At 36.4% G+C, this 21,113-nt stretch overlaps 1 protein-coding gene across 2 annotated transcripts in view; it reads left to right on the top strand.

The window, feature by feature from the left end:
- Positions 1 to 21,113, top strand: part of FERRY3 (FERRY endosomal RAB5 effector complex subunit 3) — a 59,949-nt gene that overhangs the window by 905 nt on the left and 37,931 nt on the right. For both annotated transcript variants that reach the window (XM_019039383.4, XM_063693753.1), the window contains exons 2-6: positions 1,594 to 1,796; positions 3,512 to 3,657; positions 7,769 to 7,950; positions 12,226 to 12,325; positions 12,434 to 12,555. In XM_019039383.4, coding sequence (XP_018894928.1) covers positions 1,619 to 1,796; positions 3,512 to 3,657; positions 7,769 to 7,950; positions 12,226 to 12,325; positions 12,434 to 12,555 — 728 coding nt within the window. In that variant the 5' untranslated portion in view covers positions 1,594 to 1,618. The remainder of the gene's footprint in view (positions 1 to 1,593; positions 1,797 to 3,511; positions 3,658 to 7,768; positions 7,951 to 12,225; positions 12,326 to 12,433; positions 12,556 to 21,113) is intronic.

Genomic DNA, 21,113 nt, shown 5'->3' with positions numbered 1-21,113 from the left:
ATAGAATAGACCTTTATGTAGTTTTGGTAGTTTTCTAACATTATAAAAATTTGTATTGCTTTACGTTTAATTTTAATTCTTTCTGAGTAAAACAAATACCCTATCTCTTTGCATTATGGTGAAATAGACGAAGATTTTTGTGTATAGCCTACATACAGATTTGAAAATATAGTCTGGATAATTCAACTTAGCGGCGCCCCACGACATGTACAAAAGTCCTTTGAGTTTTTTTTATATTTCAGGTGATATCTTTTTAAAGAACCGTATGAATAATTTTTTGTTCTTTATTTTTCCAGTGAGCACCATAAAATAAAAACGCCATACAATCCAACAATTATTTATTAGTTCTTGCCATTCGCAACATCCTGCCTAATACACGGAATACAAGACAGTATTCCTTCCACTTCAAGAAGACTGTTTTCTAGCCAAGAGTAAGAAGTAGAGCGTGATAAGTGGCATGATTCAAATAAGTCCAGGCTAATATGAGAGCCTGTCGGGACCCAATCCAGTTTTAGGGGGTTGGATAAGTCTTCCTAGAGGCTGAACTGAGACCTGAAGAATTAGCAATTGTTATCCGACGAAATTAAGATCAGTAAGAGTGCTCTAGGCAAAGAAAAAGGCATTCAAAAAGATTCGGCATGGAAAGAGAAGTTTGGTGTTGACAGAAGTTCAGAATGGCTGGAAAATAAAATTTGTGAATTTGTGTGTTAGGAAGGAGAGGTGCAGTTTCTGAGAGAAGAGTGGAAATATAAGCAGGGGTGTTGTAAACTGGGATAAGGAGTTTACATTTTATCCTGAGAGCAATGGAATGTCATAGAAAGTTTTTAAGCGGATGAACAACATGATCAGATAAGTATATTCCTTTTTTAAAAAGGAAGATTACTATAACTTCAGTGTAGAAAATAATGTAAGAACTGATTTGATGGGAGAAAGCCTAGCCATAGGAAGTCCAGTTACAAGGCTGATGAATACATAAATCTTTAATTGATGTTGATTCTTACTGCCTTTAACTAGATTTTCTTCTTCCTTAGTAGTGTCTAGTTTGCCTTTGGGGTGTGGGCCGGAAGTGGCGGTCCTGTACTCTCTCTTTTCTGTGTATCTTCTTCCCACATGGAAATCTTTCTAACACTTTCTTACTCCCCTTCCCCCAGTCGGATCTCATGACCACAACCTCTAAGTTCTCCAGGATCACTCCTTGGTCCCTGATCTGCTTCTTTGACTTTCTTTTTACCAACGGTTTCTTAAGCTTTGCATTTCCCCACCCATGAACTCTCCCTAAGAATTCTCTCTGCTCTTCTCTCCATGGTCCTTCCCTATTATTGAGAACCCTGCCTTGGAATATAAAGTACTTTATGGCCATAATTTTTTTTCTTAAATCAAGTTTAAAACAAAGTGTCTTTTTTTTTTTTTTTTTTAAGAAGCACTTTGTTTTCATCATGAAGATGGAAGTACAGGGATAAACACTTGGGAAAAACTAGAATAATTGGCTCATAGACAAAATCTCTTGAATGGTGGAATGTTTTCTTAGAAGTGAGAGAGCAATAATGAAACATAATTTCTTTATAGACTTATAACCTACTGCTTTTTTGTTAGTTCTGTAGAAATCCTGTCAAAGAATATGAAGAAAAACAGAGAAAGATTCTGCAATAGAGAGAGAGAATTTGTATATAAATTTAAAGTAGGAAGTCAGTGCTTAGAACTGAGAGTGCCACTCAGATTTCCTGTTCAAGAGAATGCCAGTCATTTACATGGACGTCTGATGCTGCTGCACAGTTTACCGTGCTTTATAGAAAAAGGTGAGGACTGATTTTTTTTTTTAAGTAACACCACTTTATTAGTTTCAATAGTCTGTCATTAGAAGTTTCATATTAGAAAGCATAAACCTAAGAAGCTTTGGAAACAGCCATAACATAGGAACTGATTCCAAGAATAAAAACATTTCTCCAGAGCTTTCTTTTATTGAATGTTTTTTCCTATAAGTGGTAGTTGTTTATAAAATATAAAAATTAGATTTTATAATGAAAAATTAGCTACAAAGTTTGGAATTAGAGGAGCTCTTCTGAATTTAGTTGGGTGAAGTTATAAGGCAGTTTAACTATCGCTAATTGTGCCAATAGAATTATAGTGCTAAATTGGTTGCCCTTTTAATAATCTGGTCATTAATTTCTGAGATGCCATAGAACAGAAAGTGTACTAATTTTTGAATAGTCTTTGCTTACCTAAATTAGTTTTATAAAGTTATATGTATTAAACCATTTTTAAAGGTCTGTGCTCTATCTCACAGTCTAGGAAAAATTTAAAATTCAGAATATGTTAGATCACAGGTTAGAGTTATAAGATAACCTAGAAACTTTATAGCCCAATCACATTGTACAAACAAGGAAACTGGAACATAAAGAGGTTAAATTATTTACCCAAGGCAGTGGTTCTTGAAATATGGTTTCTAATCATTTAGCAGCAACAGCATCACCTGCAAGCTTGTTAGACATGCAAATTCTCGGGCTGCATCCCATTTCTGCTGAATCAGAAACTAGGGTAGCATGTGGCAGTCTGTTTAAATAAGGCCTCCAGGGGTTTCTAATGCACACTTAAGATTGTGAACCACTGTCTAAAGTCACGAACATAGTGATAATAATAGAGCCAAAGCCAGAACACAGGTGTCCTAACTTCTCTCTCAGTGCTCTTCCGTTATATCATTCTCTAAGTGGTGTCTGTAAAACTGAAATCGGTCAGTCATCTGAGTTAAATGTGTTAATAAGCTAGTCATTTAACTTCTCTTTCAAAGGATGTAGCAATGTACCCTTTAAAGTTACATGGAAAACTCTTTTTAATGTAAATACAGTAATGTTCAGACCTTCAAAATCTGTAGCATTTTCTTTATGTCCTTATACCCACTTGGCTTCAAACTGAAATATCAGGCTTAAGAAAGTAACATTACTTTATTAGTATCAAGGGAATATGTAAGAGTTAAGACTTTTGACCTTTCTCTATGCAATAGCCTGTAATAGTAAAGGAAAATAATCATGAAATTAGTTAAATGATCCCCTAAGCTGATTTCATTTTAGTTGGAGATTCTATTAAGAGTATCAGCTTGATAAAATAAAATTTCATGTCTGGGCAAGGTGGCTCACACCTGTAATCCCAGCACTTTGGGAGGCTAAGGCAGGTGAATCACTTGAGCTGAAGAGTTCAAGACCAGCCTGGGCAACATGGTGAGACCTATCTCTACCAAAAATACAAAAATTAGCCATGCATGGTGGCATGCACCTGTGGTCCCAGCTACTCGGGAGGCTGAGGTGGGAGGATCACTAGAGTCTGGGAATTCAGGGCTGCAGTGAACTGTGATCATGCCACTGCACTCCAGCCTGTGTAACAGAGAGAGAGACCCCATCTCTAAATAAAAAATAAAAATTTAAAAATAAGATTTCACATTGGAATTCTCAGCCAAGTAAAATGTTCCCTATTTATACCTGGATTTTGCTGACGATGGTGTTTGATGTCCCTGTAACAGACTTAAAAGAAGCTCTGACTCAGTTTATAGAAGAAGAATCCCTCAGCGATTATGATAGAGATGCTGAAGCATCCCTGGCAGCTGTGAAATCAGGTGAAGTAGATTTACATCAGCTGGCGAGTACATGGGCCAAAGCTTATGCTGAGGTAAGAAAATAGGTGAGATTGTAAATTTCAAGGATATTCTGGATTTTGGTGAAAATTTTTAAAATGCTGTGGTAATCCTGAAATAGTTATAAGATCCTTTTTCTCCACATACCAATATTCTATAATGTATATGTTGCTGCTTCTGTGCTTCCTATATCAGGGTGAGCACATAAGACAAAATGCTATTTATGTAATACCTTTGTAAAACAAGAGGCTACTTGCATATATCTCACCAGCATAGGGTCTCCAGATTTAGTAATTAAAAATATAGGACACCCAGTTAAGTTAGAATTTCAGATAAATGAATATTTTTTAGTATATCAACATATTACATGGAACATATTTATACTAAAAAAAATTTTTCACTATTTATCTGAAATTCTAATTTAAGTGAGTGTTCTGTATTTTATCTGGCAACCCTAAATCAGCAATAGTATTCATTTAACCTTTGGTTTACTTTTATAAACTTATCTTCATTATTGTTGTGTAGTCACATCATATCATTTTCTATTTAAATAATATACCCTGTTTCATAAAGTCTAAGATGCCATTAGGTATACCACAAATGATTTTATTTACTAAAGAAAGAGCACTGCAAATTAAACTGTGAGAGAATGCCAAGATGACATCAAGTATAAGAGGCAAAGAAAAGACTCAAAAATATCCATTGTATTTATCAAGTAATCTTGTCTGTGGCAAGATCAGTTTCAGTAAGTTGGTGGTGGTGGAAATGAGATTTCATTGACTTTAAGAATGTGGGAGTGTGGAAATAGGAAGAATTAGTATACTAACTGAAGAAGTTTGAATATAAAGAGGTGAAAGATGGGTCACTGGCTAAATGGGAACACAAGGTCAGAGGTTTGTTTGTTTGTTTTTTAAGGCGGCAGAGTTTAGGACTAGAAGGGATAGAATCCAGAACTCAAATGAAGAATTAATCATAACTGGGAAGACAGATGCTTCTCCACTTATAGCCAAAGAGAAGCAGGAAAGGTTGGATATAAAATCAGATAATTTTATTAATTTGGTAGCAGGAAGTTGAGAATATTCTCTTCTGAGTGTTTCAACTTTAAGGAAAGACAGGTTATTTGTTTAGTTGAGGTGGTAGGTATGATAAGATTGTTGGATATTTAAGGAGAAAACTGAGCTGTGAATGATAGGATTGCCAGGCATCATTGAGGCCAAGATTAAGAGTGGCACCAGTTTGTCACCATAAACTTTATAGAGTTTTGTGATTTTTCTGCTACAGCTCTCTAAAGCCTGACTGCAGGCATAGAGAAGAGGAATAAGATGAGGGTTTTGTTAGGTGGGTAATATAAGGTACATCAGTCAAGGGAGTTGAGGATATCGGCAAGACAGTGGTTGAATGCTAGATCACAAAATGTAAGCTACATAGGGAAGGAAGTGAAGCTAAGTGGCAGTTGATGGCTGATTAAAAAAAAATGAAAACATTGAGAAACTTATGAAGTGGAGATCCTGATGAGGTTAAATATCAATTACTTGGGGATTATTGAGTGAGAAATCTTGGGTGGAGGTTGTAGTCAGAGACTAGAATGTTTGAATACTGACGGACTGAGTTTCTGGTGAGGATACTAAATGGATGGCTGAGGTGGTGTGGAGAACTAGTAAATGTTGCAGGTAAACGATGACTGTCTGGGCTGGTGGTACAGGGGTAAAAGAATTTACCAAGACAGTTGTAGATAAAGAAAGGTAGATTTATTAGAGAAAGTAGGAAAATATGTTGTGAGGAGGCAATGGGCAGGCCAACAGAAGAGAAGCTGACTTCAAGGAAACAAAGGCTTGCTGGAGATTTTATAGGACAGCGTTTATGCTGTATGCTGTAGAGTGCTGTGTGCAGTACTGATAACCCCAAGACTGCAGTGAGCTGCAGTCTTGCAGCTATCTTGCAGGTGTCTGGTGAAAGGTGAGTGCAGGAGGGCTACATGGCCTGGACCAGGGGTGTCCAATCTTTTGGCTTCCCTGGGCCACATTGGAAGAAGAAGAATTGTCTTCGGCCACACATAAAATACATTAACATGAGGGATAGCTGATGAGCTAAAAAAAAACAAAAAAAAATTCACAATTTATGAATTTGTGTTGGGCGGCATTCAAAGCCATCCTGTGCCACAGGTTGGACAAGCTTGGTCTGGACCATGAAGAAAGGCAGACTTATAGCTTATCTGCTTTCTCTTTTTGCTTTCCCCTGGTCCTGCCAGCCTGATTCCTTTTCCCTAATTGGGACTCCACAGTAAAGATTGTAGAGTTCGGGAAAGTAAGAAGGCAGTGCCTTGGATGGGTTTCCACATGGATATCCAAGTAACCCAGGTTGATGGCAGTATGTGGGGCAGAGAGGAAGTCTTTGAACTTGGTGCCAAAGCTTTACAGGAATGAGGGTGAGTGACAGACAGGTAGGTTGTTAGATGATGATGGCCATGAAAGATAAGGGGTGCTGAGTGGTTTGAACCTCAAAGAAGTCAGGCGTTATGCCTGAAAGTGGAGGTGGAGAAATAATGGCCTGGACATTGAATCGCTTTCTCTCTGCAGTCACTTCCTGAGTGCCCCATTCCTCTCAGCCGTCCCAGTCCCCTTTCTAGTAGCATCTGTCCTGAGGGAGTGGCGTAAATTAGGTCAAGGAAAAAACTATGCTTAGTTCTTCTCACGTAGGTATCTTCTACCTATTCATAAAGCTTCCCCTAGGCTGAGTTTAAAATTAATGCTGCAGATTATTGTAGTTAGATGATCTGGTAGTGGGGCTACTGAACATCTGGTGTTATGTGTGGCCAGGCACATCCCTACAGTCTTACAGTAGCTCCTCCCTACAAAATTTCAACTTTGCCCTGAAGTGAATTTTAAACAGAAGTTAAGTCCCGTAGGCTGGTTATAATTCCTATAGCAGTCCCACATCTAAAGATGAACAGTTATCAGAACAGTTTTGGAGTTTCAGAGGCATAGAGTAGATGAAATCGTAGTTCTAGGTTCAGCTAGTCTCCTGCCTTCTGATGTGGCAACTGATTGAAGTGAAAGAGAACAAATTAGAAAAGTTTTCCTGTTGACTGACTGAGTTCAAGATACCTGTTTATGTGATGTGTTCGTTTGTTTTAAGGTAAATTATTACTCCTAAGTCATATTATAAATTCCAGTTTTTAATATTTTCATGGGTAAGAAAAGGGAAGAATTTAGTTTTTTTTTTTTTTTACAGGTATCTTTTGCAAAGATCTATAATGGAAAAAACATCAAAATCTTTGTTTTATTTCCACTTAATGCCATTAAGTCATATGATCTTTGACTTCTCAGTGTATCAGTTTCCTCCGATGAGTTGAGGAGGCAGCCCTTGGGATAGGCATCTGTACCTCCCTGGATGTATCCGTGTGTGCTGAGGGCATTCCCATTTTGTTTCTCCCTGTTTCTGCTTTTCTTGTCTATCAGCGTTTACTCAGTCCCTTCATCATTTTAATAGCTACCATTTTTATATCCTTAAAAGCCTGCTGATATTTTAAAAAGAAAATGTAACACTAGAAAAGGTCAAACTAAATGCATAATTACACATTTATCTTGATATAGGTATGCATGAATTTGGCTTTCATTCGCAGGTGACCACATAGGTCACCTTATTTTCTAAATATGTAACCTACTTTAACAGTATTTTTTTAATAATGAAAAGTTTTCTCTGATTATGTAACTAATGCATGCAAGTTATTTTACCATACAGTATGTTAGAATATAAATAAAGGCTATCAGAAATCCCACTGTCCTGAAATAGCCACCATTAGCATTTTGTTGATCATCTGTGTGTGTGTGTGATTTCACAGAAATGAGGTCACAGCATAAGCTTTTATTGTGGACACTTCCTATCCCTTCCTCCACATTAGTACCTCCTTCTCATTTCTGCTCCCGGGTAACTTATATTAGGAACTTAGTCTGTATCTCTCCACATTTTTTTTTCTGTGCTTAGACAATCCTGTATAATACACACACATATATTTACACACATATATATATAAGAGGGTCTTTCTGTCATTGAAGTGCAAAAATGGAATCATACATACTTTTCTAGTAGTGTGTTAAATAAAAATACTAGATCATGATTTAAGAATGTCTGTATATTATCTTGTAGACCACGTTAGAGCATGCAAGGCCTGAAGAACCCAGCTGGGATGAAGATTTTGCAGATGTGTACCATGACTTAATTCATTCTCCTGCCTCTGAAACTCTCTTAAATTTGGAACATAATTACTTTGTTAGTATCTCAGAACTGATTGGTGAAAGAGATGTGGAGCTGAAAAAATTACGAGAGAGGTATTTCAAATTTCTTGCATTATCAGAATTAAATGTTACATTGTCAAATAGATGGCCTGCAGAACAACTTGTTTTTATTTTTTACAAAAAGGATAAGATAGAAAAAAAACTTCAATATTAGAAATTAATTTTCTTGTATGTTTAAATGTGTAACTACAACTGGGAGGGTCCTCATAGGTTTATATACCTTATAAGTGGTTTAACTAAGTAAATGATACTGGTGGGCCTTATATATTCTTATCTCTAATAAGAGGAATAGATTACTTCTGTTGAAGGTTTGTTTTGTTCCAGGCACTGTGCAAAGTGCTTTGGATGCCCTGTCTCATTTGATCTTTACTATAACCCTACTATTATTTCCATTTTTAAAGATGAAGAAGTTTTTGCTTAAATAAGTAACTTGTCCAAGGGCATGCTGGAATTTGAAACCAGGAAATCTGACTTCAGAACTGTTAACCACTGTACCATTCTGTCTCCCTATTCAGAACCTCTGTATTGCCCTGCTCTAACTATGTCCATGGCTCTTTCAGTTCATTTTGTATGCTCAAGTACCTTAGAAAAAAATAATAACACTAGTATTGTTCCAAGAAATTGTAATTAGATTTGAATTCCTGCCGTATGGATTACTTAACACAGTATACAAACAATGCTTTTATTATTTATCTTTTCTTCAGAGTATGTAAAAAACTTCTAGCATTATTTATTTTAAAGTAATAAGTGGCTTCCCTGACTGCTTTCTAGTAACTCTATATAAATTGTGATAGGAATTCAGGATGTGTCCTTCTAGATAATCCATTGTAATTTAGCAGAATCTAATAATATTTATTATCTTAAAAACACTTATTTAAGACATTGGGTGTATATTCCATTAAGGTAATAGTTTTAGTGTTGCTTTGATTGTGAGAGTATATTAGGACTAAATCACTTTTGTGTGTGTGTGTGTGTGTGTGTGTGTGTGTGTGTAACTGATTTAATAGTCCCAAAGGAGTAAATGTAAAAAGATGTGCTGGTTTGTTCCTGGTTCTCATTAGCTTCCCGTTAGAATACAGTAAGGCTAGCAAGATGAGAATAATCTTTGGAGCATTGTCATGGTTAAGAAAATATAAGTCAGAAAATAATAAGGAAATGTATTTAATAATTGTTCCTGAGGGATGCTCTCTTCTGTGTACCAAATTAGCATATTTATTATATTGCATAGATTTGTAAATTTTCATAACAATTGTACTCCTCTGGACCACTTATTCTCATACTTTGTAAAATATTAGAATGATCTCTTTGTCAAAAAGAACATGCTGTTTTGAGATATTTGTCACTGTTTATAGGTTTGGTTTGTTGACCAGCTGTATTGGGGCAGTTTATTCCTTTTTGATGAGATACCTGCAGTGAGTGGTTGCCACTAGGTATATAGTTGAAACATATTTCCCTGGGGAAGACAAAGTTTTTTTTCTAGTTCTTTATTATGTAGCCCGTAAAACTGTGAATATAGTTTAAAAAGAAGGACAAAATATAGAATTAGGTTTTTAAAAATATGTAAAAGTAGAATTACCTAATACTAATTAATTACTTTCTGTTGAACTTCATTTCTTTGATTTTTCCTCCTAGGCCTTCAAATAATATAACCTTCAAGTCATCCTGAATCTGTTGTTAGCCGTCAGGTTTTCTGTGACTATACTCATTCTGCCTCTTTGGGTATATTGATAAATTCCCATTTTGGCTCCCTATACTTCCATTCCTAGTACTTTCATTGAGCTATTGAGTGACTCTAACTTGCAGCATAGTTTGCTGCCTGTACCCCCTAGAAAACTATATATCTAGCCATTAATAGTCTATAATGCTTCCTTATTCTAAATCTGAAGATTTGTGTTCTACATGATTCTTCATCTTTTGGGAAGTTCAATTAACGTGCTAATTACCTGCATTTACTGGTATTCATACTTTTTTTTTTTCATGGAATAGTTTTTTAGTAGAGGTTTGTTTTGACTTATTTTATTGTTTGAAATCATATTTGGCCATATTTCTTGATGGGGTTTGGCCTTCTTTTTTCTTTCTAAACATATAAATAATACTTGAATTCATCTATTTTTAAGTTTTGTAATTTATTTTTAACCTGTCCAAACCGCTAGCTTGAAAAAGAAAAATAAGCTGTATTCCTCTGGTAGGTAATATTTATTGCAAAGGTGAACAGTATGACTTAAGGTAAGTTGAAATTCACTAGTGTCTGTGGAGGTTGACCCGAAATTTTGGTGCTTAATTTATTTATCCATTTCATGAGCAGAAGTGACACATTTTCTTATTTCGTTTTAATACCATTGTACATCTTTAAAAGACAGTTTCTCGGCACAGCATCAATAATACAAGTTATAATGATTTTTTTCTTTAAGTATCTTCAAGATAATATACACGTTGCCAGAGTTGTCACATCTGACATACTGAGCCAGGCTATATTTAGTATTTCATCTGAGACGTAATAAAATTTTCTTCTATCTTAATCATAGAAAATATATATTGTATCATCAAGTATATGATTAGCTAGTTGCCTTTTGGACATATTTAGGATGAAATAAATGTTCATGAAATTTTATTTGTTGAATTTCTATCTGTCTTCTTTTTCTTCACAAGAGATGTGCTCTTTTTTTAAGCAAACCAGATTCTAGATATTTCTTTAAACTTTAAAAATGGCAATGATACCTTTTGTCCACTAGAGGGAACATGTGTAATGTAAAATAGTAATATATATTTATATCTGTTTGTATTTATAAATGGTTAGCAGTTATTTCTGTTTCTAAATAAGAATCTCACTTGCAAGCATAATTTTCATTTGACTCGTAATAGTTATTAAAAGTTAATGGAGTCATCTGCCTTAGAACTAAGTGGGATTTAAATGATATTGAATATTTACTACCAGAAGGTATATATAGAAATGTATAGATGTGTAACTTGCTTGAATTTAATTTATCATATATATATGAGTATCTTAATCAGTGTTACAAATAAGTATAAATTCACTCTTTTTTTTTTTTTGAGATGGAGTCTCGCTTTGTTGCCCAGGCCGAAGTACAGTGACATGATCTCAGCTCACTGTAACCTCAGTCTCCTGGGTTCAAGCAATTCTCCTACCTCAGCCTCCTGAGTAGCTGGGATTACAGGCGCCCGCTACCATGCCCAGCTAATTTTTGCATTTTTAGTAGAGATGGAGTTTCATCACGTTGGCCAGGCTGGTCTTTAATTCCTGACCTCAGGTGATCCGCCTACCTCAGCCTCCCAAAGTGCTGGGAGTACAGGCATGAGCCATCGCGCCCAGCCAAAAATTCACTCTTAAGAGCAATTTACCTGAATTAACTAGGATGATAAAATCCTTTTAGTTTATATCTGTGTTTTGTTCTTTCCCGGTTTGTTAGAAATTTGTTTTAGAACAAACTTTTTGCATACGTTTGTATTAGAAGATAATCTTTAATTTCAATTTTTTAAGTGAACTTATTTATTAAAATATAACATACACACAGAAAAGGCAACAAACTGTGGGTGTACAGCTCATTAAACTTTCACAAATTAAGCACGACCATGTAACCATTGCCCAGATCAAGAAATAGAATATTTCCAGCATTACAGAGTCCTCTTTCATGCCCTTCTAGTCCTTTACCCTTTCCCTCATAAATAACCATTATCTGTACTTCTAACACCATTGGTTAATTTTTCCTGTAGGAAAAACCATTTTTAATTTTTGCACATTATTTCTTTGGATAAATGCAGAAGGTGTGACTAACATCTTCAGACTGTATTTTACGTCCCTCTGTAAATTTTATGACTTAATAGTAATTTGACTCAGGATCTAATTGTCTGCTTCTGGATATAATGTAAACTAACTTTCAGAGGTTGAAGTCACTTTAGTTCATATACAAATAGAAAATCCATTTAAGCTGAAATTGCAGAGCCTCTTCTTTGAGGAAATTTGCAGGTGAAAAGGGGTCTAGAGTTTTTAACATTAGCCATAGTAATTGAAAGGTAACTTAGATTTTGACTGCATTCGTCTGTGCAATACAGTTAGATGAAAATTTAGCTGCACAAATGATGTTGATATTATATGACACTATCATTGTTATTGGCTAGTCTCCATTTCCAAGGATTCTAAGTACTTTCCAGTTACAATTCTCATTCCTGGACACATTTCTATAAAATAAATTTTTTATTTTCACTTTATAGAGATTGTTTGATGAATCTGAAGGATCATATACCTTGAAAGTTTGATGAATATCCCTGATTTGCTTATTTGTGTTTTAGACAAGGTATTGAAATGGAAAAAGTCATGCAGGAATTGGGAAAATCACTGACAGATCAAGATGTAAATTCACTGGCTGCTCAGCATTTTGAATCCCAGCAAGTAAGTGAAATACAGTGACTTTTAGGTATGCAGTTGCATTTTCTTTTGTTTTTTTGTTTGTTTGTTTTTGTTAAAAAAATTAACCAGTTGGTATGCTGTTTCTTTTAGGACCTAGAAAATAAATGGTCAAATGAATTAAAACAATCAACTGCCATCCAAAAACAAGAGTATCAAGAATGGGTAATAAAACTTCACCAAGACCTAAAAAACCCCAACAACAGCTCCCTTAGGTATTAACTATATATTCTTCTTATTCATATAGTAGTCCATTGTTAGTAATGTTTATATTTACTACAAAGTTAAACCTTTTAGCTGTATGTCTTTTTAATTTGCTAGTGAAAGTTCAAGACAATTTTATGCTGTGCTTTTACCACCTTTTGCATTATAGGCTTTATGTGGATTATTTGGGGGGCAATGGTTATTGGTTAGTTTGAAATAGAACTTTAGTTTTATGTTCTAGATACATACACCTAAATACTTAAATACTATCTTTATTTCTTTAGTTTCCACTCCATGCAGTAAACATTGGTTGAATGCCAAACACTCTCTAAGCAGAAAAACAAACAAAAAAAACCCTGCCTGTATGGAGCTTATATTCTAGAAAGAGAGACTGATCTATAAATAAAATAATACTGCATAGAGTGGTATGTGCAGTAACAGAAGCATGTAGAAGGTACAGAAATAGCGTGGAGGATTTCTCATAAATTATAACTTGTGTGGCATCTCTTGGCCTAGATAAATTGTATTTCACATATTCCCTTAGAGCTTGACCATGCCTATGTTATTTCCTGGCTATGTATCTGTTATGTTTGAGAATTAATATTTTTCAAATCCTAAAGTATATTCAGTTGGAAATATACTGAGTACGGTATAATAATCCTATTTCCAGCATATGCCAGTGTATGCTATAAATATTTTTAAATAGCATTTTATTTGTATAATGTCAGTCTCATGTCTTTTTTTTTTTCTTCATTGTATACCCAGTTCCTTGCCAAGTGTTTAGCTCTTGACACTAGCACATAAGACATGCTCAGTAAAAATTTATGGGATGAATGGATGGACAGATGGATAGGGTATTGTTAAAGTCTTTACCTGATATCTGTATCGTCTCTTATCTAAATATTACAGTTTTTCATTTGCCTTACTGTTTTCCCCAAACTATTCGTTGCAGCCTGCTATGAACCATTCTACATCCCTTATTTTCCAACGAGCCTTTTAAAAATAACAATAGGAAAAAAATCAGGGTGCATCATATGTGAAGCTTTCTATAAATGAATGTGTATATTGAGCCAAAATGTAAAATATATATTGTGTATTGTAGTCAGAAACATTGAAAGCCACTGATTTAAGGAAGCTGTGAAAGCCCTTTGCTGTGAAAGTTATCCCTTTATGATCATGCTACTGCACTCCAGCCTGGGTAACAAGAGTGAGAAACTCTTAAAAAAAAAAAAAAAAGTTATCTTTTACTTTGCTGCTAGAGTTTCAGAAATTCAATCTTTAGAATCAATTTCTTTTTTTTTAATTTTTTTATTATACTTTAAGTTCTAGGGTACATGTGCACAACGTGCAGGTTTGTTGCATATGTATACATGTGCCATGTTGGTGTGCTGCACCCATTAACTTGTTATTTACATTAGGTATATCTCCTAATGCTATCCCTTCCCTCTCCCCCAACCCCATGACAGGCCCTGGTGTGTGATGTTCCCCGCCCTGTGTCCAAGTGTTCTCATTGTTCAATTCTCACCTATGAGTGAGAACATGCGGTGTTTGGTTTTTTGTCCTTGTGATAGTTTGCTGAGAATGATGGTTTCCAGCTTCATTCATGTCCCTACAAAGGACATGAACTCATCCTTTTTTATGGCTGCGTAGTATTCCGTGGTATATATGTGCCACATTTTCTTAATCCAGTCTATCATTGATGGACATTTGGGTTGGTTCCAAGTCTTTGCTATTGTGAATAGTGCCGCAATAAACGTACGTGTGCATGTGTCTTTATAGCACATGATTTATAATCCTTTGGGTATATACCCAGTAATGGGATGGCTGGGTCAAATGGTATTTCTAGTTCTAGATCCTTGAGGAATAGCTACACTGTCTTCCACAATGGTTGAACTAGTTTACAGTCCCACCAACAGTGTAAAAGTGTAGAATCAATTTCATTGTGTAAATATTGGCCTGTAGCTGATGCTGCTTTTAAAAATCAAGTATTCCTAGGAAATAATGTTTTTATTGTGACTTTGTTACTTTGCTTTTCTTTTTGATAGATGTTTGTTTGGGCAGGAGAGATCTCTTTTCAACACAACTATATATGGAACCCTTATATGTGATTGATAAAAGTGGTATTTTAAAATTTATTTTTGCTTTATTTTTCTTTAAAGTCAGGTCAGTTGAGGAATAAATTACATAAAGTTAAAATTCTTCTGTTTTAGGTGTACAGTTTGATGAATTTTGACAAACTTAGTCATAAAATCATCACCGCAATCAAAATACAGAATTTCCCTTTTTGGTAGTTTTATTTCATTGTAGTTTGATTTTTCTAGAATGTCACATAAATGGAATCAAACTGTATGTAGCAATTTGTATCTTGCTTCTTTCATGTGGCATAATGCTTTTGAGACTCATTTGAGTTGTGTTTATCAGTGGTTCTTTTTATTACTCAGTACTATTCTATCATCCATTTGTTTATCCATTTACTCAGTGATGGACATGTTGGATATTTCCAGATTTCAGCAATTATAAAGCTGTTGTAAACATTCATGAATAGGTCTTGTGTAGACATGTGTTTTGATTTCTCTTTCCTAAATATGCAATCCCTCTCCCCTAGGAATGGGATTGCTTGGTCATATGGTAAGTGTACATTTAACTTCAGAAGAAACTGCCAGACTATTTTCCAAAGTGACTGTACAATTTTGCGTTCCCACCACCAATGTATGAGGGTTCCAGATGTTCCATATCTTCATCAGCACTCAATATTGCTATTTAGACATTCTAGTGAGTTTTGCAGTGATATCTTGTAATTTTACTTTGCATTTCCCTGATGCCTAATTATGTTAACATTTTTTCATGTGCTGGAAAAATGTGTCTTCTTATTGAGTTGTGAGAGTTCTTTATATATTCTGGATACAAGTCCATCATCAAATAATGTATTTTACAAATACTTTCTCCTACTCTGTGGCTTGTCATTTCATTTTCTTAATAGTGTCAGTCAGAGAGTGAAGTTTTTCATTTTAGTTACGTGCAGTTTATCAGTTAAAGACTTTATTTCTTCAAAGTAGTTTTAGGTTCACAGCAAAACTGAGAGGAAGGTACTAAGATTTACCGCCTGACCTACAAATGCGTAGTCTTCCCCATTATCAGCATCCCCCAGCAAGGTGGTACCTTTGTTATGATCAAGAACATATATTGACATCATAATTGAAGGGGTGGGTTGCCCCTCCACACCTGTGGGTGTTTCTCGTAAAGTGGAACGAGAGACTTAGGAAAGAAAGAGACACAGAGACAAAGTATAGAGAAAGAAATAAGGGGACCTGGGGAACCAGCGTTCAGCATATGGAGGATCCCGCCAGCCTCTGAGTTCCCTTAGTATTTATTGATCATTCGTGGGTGTTTCTCCGAGAGGGGGATGTGTCAGGGTCACAAGACAATTGTGGGGAAGAGGGTCAGCAGACAAAACACGTGAATAAAGGTCTCTGCATCATAGACAAGGTAAAGGATTAAGTGCTGTGCTTTTAGATATGCATACACATAAACATCTCAATGCTTTACAAAGCAGTATTGCTGCCCGCAGGTCCCACCTCCAGCCCTAAGGTGGTTTTTCCCTATCTCTGTAGATAGAACGTACAATCGGGTTTTATACCGAGACATTCCATTGCCCAGGGACGGGCAGGAGACAGATGCCTTCCTCTTATCTCAACTGCAAAGAGGCGTTCCTTCCTCTTTTACCAATCCTCCTCAGCACAGACCCTTTACGGGTGTCAGGCTGGGGAACGGTCAGGTCTTTCCCTTCCCACGAGGCCATATTTCAGACTATCACATGGGGAGAAACCTTGGACAATATCTGGCTTTCCTAGGCAGAGGTCCCTGCGGCCTTCCGCAGTTTTTGTGTCCCTGGGTACTTGAGATTAGGGAGTGGTGATGACTCTTAAGGAGCGTGCCGCCTTCAAGCATCTGTTTAACAAAGCACATCTTGCACCGCCCTTAATCCATTTAACTCTGAGTTGACACAGCACATGTTTCAGAGAGCACGGGGTTGGGGGTAAGGTCACAGAATCTCAAGGCAGAAGAATTTTTCTTAGTACATAACAAAATGGAGTCTCCCATGTCTACTTCTTTCTACACAGACACAGTGACAATCTGATCTCTCTTGCTTTTCCCCACATTTCCCCCTTTTCTTTTCGACAAAACCGCCATCGTCATCATGGCCTGTTCTCGATGGTCGCTGTCTCTTCGGAGCTGTTGGGTACACCTGCAGACTAACAACAGACAAAACAGGCACACAAGGATTAATATGAGATTTATAATCGTAGTACTTCCGATGGTCTTAACCCAACTGACAGGGTTAAGATTTGCGAGGCCATCAGCAACTCCTGCAATTGCCTCAGTTGCTGGCACCAAATTTAAATGGGCTTTTGATGCTTCGAAAATTTGTTCTTTTAATTTGGAAATGTCTAAAGTGAGATTATCTTCTCTTCCCTGTAGATGGCGTCTGACCATGTCCCAGTGATGCTCAGACTCATTATAAACTTGGGGTGTAATACAAAAGTCTGACGTATTCCAGTCACACTGTAACTGGAAACGATGTTCTAAGCTCATGAGCCTGTCTCCCATCCAAATGACAGCTTGTCTAAGATCATTAATTTGATTTGCCAATTTTTGATCAATACTAGATTGTGAATTCCACAATCTTGTAGAATTTTTTTGCCAATCATTAACAAAGTTTACCGACTGAACAGAAGAGTGCAATGCAACTCCTGCTACAGCAGCCGTAGCTGTGACTGCAATTAATCCCATAATCACTGCAATTAAAGTAAAAATGAATCTTTTGGATCTATTTAAAACACCTTTTAATACTTCAGTCAAAATATGGACGGATGGCGAGGCCTCCCACGGTCGGTCCATGGACAGGGATCCACACGCCCTCTCTTGCTCTCACCAGCAGAATACGGTGTTGCCAATTAAAAGTTGAATCAATGCAAGTAAACAATCTACAATTTTCACAGGTTATATTTTGAGAGTCTGGTTTAATAACTATATTTCCTACAACTAGCATATAAGGGGGCTTTATGCAACTTTGTAAAGGAACCGTTGGATTGGAATATAGGTGGATAGTATAAAATGGCTTACGATCTCTTGTTTCTAAAGTTTGATTTCCAGACCAAATTCTAATGTGGTGTGAGGCCACAGTAAGCCTCCATAATTCTGGATGTTCAGGACCAGAAACAGGACTTATTATTTTTGGTCTTGAGGTAGAGATTCCTTTTTCTACCCATTCCCAGGGGTAGAAAGACTGCAATTTTTTATGCTTATGTTTGTCTAGACTTTCTGTTAAGTCGCTGTCAACAGCTGGACTCACTTGTGCACTTGGACACGACTGAGTTTGTCCTGAGCAATTGTGGTAGAATTGACCTCGAGGTGCCCAATCTATAATAGTTCCGAATTCATTGTTTTGTAATATCACCGCACTATTGGCCACACATTCTTCCCAAACTAAAACTTCTGTATTTTTTGATTCTTTGGGAATTTCCTTGGGGCAAGATTTCCCTTTAGGTCTAAATTTTAATGATCTTTGATAAGAAAAGTCTTGTAAATAATTTACCCGTGGCCTGAGTGACATCCCGCTTACCATGTGATAAGTGAATCTACTGATGGGACTGACAGTAGGTACTTCTACCAACCAATTTTGGACCGCAGGCATTAAACATCCTGGTGCTCTCCCTAGGCAAACAGGAGGATAACGATACCCAATGGAAATATTTATCATCATCCCTTCTTCCTCAGGTTTGGCAGGGCAGCGATCATCTGTGGGGCCAGGTACCCATACGCTATCATTAACATATACTTCTATAGGATTATCCATCCATGTGACTGGTGTTACCATCTCTGTGGAGGCCCTTTTCTTTGCATCTCCAATGGTTTCATTGTAGAACTTCAAATGTCTGGTGGGTATCCAAACAGGAAGCTGATTTTCTCCTCGTGAAACACAAACAAAACCTCTCCCCCACGTTATCACCTTCCCTATTTCCCATGTCTTATTTTTATTATCTTTCCACCAAATTAGTTTTCCTTCATGTGGGCTGTTCTTTTTACCAGTAAGATGTTGTTCTGCAGAAGTAGTAGTCTGATTTCTATAAATGTTTAAAAAATTTAAAGTATAGAGTGCTAGATTAAGTTGCATCTGAGGAGTGGTACACTCCTTACTGTCTCCCCCTTCTTTTTGTTTAACTAATTGAGTTTTGAGTGTTCTATTAGTTCTTTCAACTATGGCCTGTCCTTGGGAATTATAAGGAATTCCTGTTGTATGTGAAATTTTCCACTGACTTAAGAATTTTTGGAAAGCTTTACTACAATATCCTGGTCCATTGTCAGTTTTGATTTTTTCTGGAACTCCCATTACCGCAAAACAAGACAATAAATGTTTTTTAACATGGGAAGTACTTTCTCCTGTTTGGCAAGTTGCCCATATGACATGTGAATAAGTATCAACTGTTACATGAACATATGATAATTTTCCGAATGAAGGTACATGCGTGACATCCATTTGCCATAATGCATTAGGACACAGACCTCTGGGATTAACTCCTGCCTCTTGAGTGGGCAGGTGTAAGACTTGACACTGGGTGCAATGTTGTACAATATCTTTTGCCTGTTTCCATGTGACATCAAATTTGTTTTTTAATCCTGCTGCATTTACATGAGTCAAAGCATGAAGTTCTTGTGCTTTTATGAATGCAGATGATACCAGTAAGTCAGCTTGTTCATTTGCTTTAGTCAAAGGCCCTGGTAAATTAGTGTGTGCTCGAATATGAGTAATATAAAATGGGAAATTTCTTTTTCTTACAGTTTGTTGTAATAAATTGAATAGCTGGTTTAACTGATCATCCGTGCTATATTTAATTAGAGCTGTCTCAACATCCCTTGTAGCCTGTACTACATATGCAGAATCTGATATAATATTGATAGGTTGGTCAAAATCTTGTAACACTGTAATGACTGCAACCAACTCTGCTCTTTGAGCCGATTGATACAGAGTTTTGATTACTCGTTCTTTCGGCCCTGTGTAAGCCGCTTTTCCATTGCTGGAACCATCAGTAAATACTGTTAGAGCATTTTCTAAAGGTTCACGTCTGGTAATTTTAGGTAGAATCCAAGTAGTCAATTTTAAGAACTGGAAGATTTTTGTTTTTGGGTAATGATTATTAATAATTCCCACAAAATTAGCAAGACCAATCTGCCATGCACCAGAATTGATAAAGGCTTGTCTAACTTGTTCCTTGGTTAAAGGGACAACTATTTTGTCTGGGTCATTGCCACATAATTTTATTATTCGTAATCTTGTCTGACCAATTAATGTAGCTATTTGATCCAAGTACAATGTAAAAGTCTTAACTGTACTGTGAGGAAGGAATGACCACTCCACAAGATCAGTATTTTGAATAATGATGCCTGTTGGAGAATGTGCAGTGGCAAAAATCAAAAGTTGGAGTGGGGCTAAGGGATCTATTCTATTTATTTGCGCTGATTGAATTTTTTCTTCCACTAATTTAATTTATTTTGTTGCCTCCGGGGTTAACATTCTTTTACTATTTAAGTCTGAGTCTCCTCTTAAGATAGAGAACAAATTTGACATGGCATAAGTAGGAATGCCTAGAGTTGGCCGAATCCAATTAATATCTCCCAGCAATTTTTGAAAATCATTTAGTGTTTTTAATGTGTCTTTTCTTATTTCTATTTTTTCTGGCTTAATTTTTCTATTTTCTATCTGCATCCCTAAATAATGAAAAGGAGTAGAGGTTTGGATCTTATCAGATGCTATTGCCAGTCCTGCGTTGGCAACCTCTGCTTGCAGAAATGTATAACATCAATTAATTTATCTCTCGTTTCTGCAGCACATAAAATATCATCAATATAATGAATAATATAACAGTCTGAAAACTTGTCTCTAACTGGTTGAAGAGCTCGACCTACAAAAGTCTGACAAATAGTTGGACTATTAAGCATTCCCTGAGGTAACACTTTCCACTGAAACCTGGTGGCTGGTTCTTTATTATTTATGGCTGGTATAGTAAAGGCAAATTTTTCGCAATCCTGCTCCGCCAGAGGGATGGTAAAAAAGCAATCCTTTAGATCAATTATAATTAAAGGCCAGTCTTTTGGGATCATGGCTGGAGAGGGCAACCCAGGTTGGAGAGGCCCCATGGGTTGAATTACGGCGTTTACGGCCCTAAAGTCAGTTAACATACGCCATTTGCCTGATTTCTTCTGAATTACAAACACAGGAGAATTGCAAGGCGAGAATGAAGGCTCAATATGACCCTTTTCTAACTGTTCATTTGCTAACAAATGTAAAGCCTCCAGTTTTTGTTTTGGTAGAGGCCACTGATTTACCCACACCGGTTTTTCTGTTTTCCAAGTTAATGGTATGGGTTTAGGAGGCTCTACCGTGGCCGCCCCTAAAAAGGATACCCTATTCCTTCTCTTTCTTGATTTATTTTAGCCTCAACTGGAACTTTAATGCCATCTTCATTTTTTCCTAGTCCCTTTCCTGGTATATATCCCATCTTGGTCATGA

The sequence above is a fragment of the Gorilla gorilla genome, chromosome 10 (assembly GCF_029281585.2).
Source record: "Gorilla gorilla gorilla isolate KB3781 chromosome 10, NHGRI_mGorGor1-v2.1_pri, whole genome shotgun sequence".
Lineage (NCBI taxonomy): Eukaryota > Metazoa > Chordata > Mammalia > Primates > Hominidae > Gorilla > Gorilla gorilla.
The sequence above is the reverse complement of the archived record's forward strand: the minus strand, read 5'-3'. Positions and strand labels throughout refer to the sequence as shown.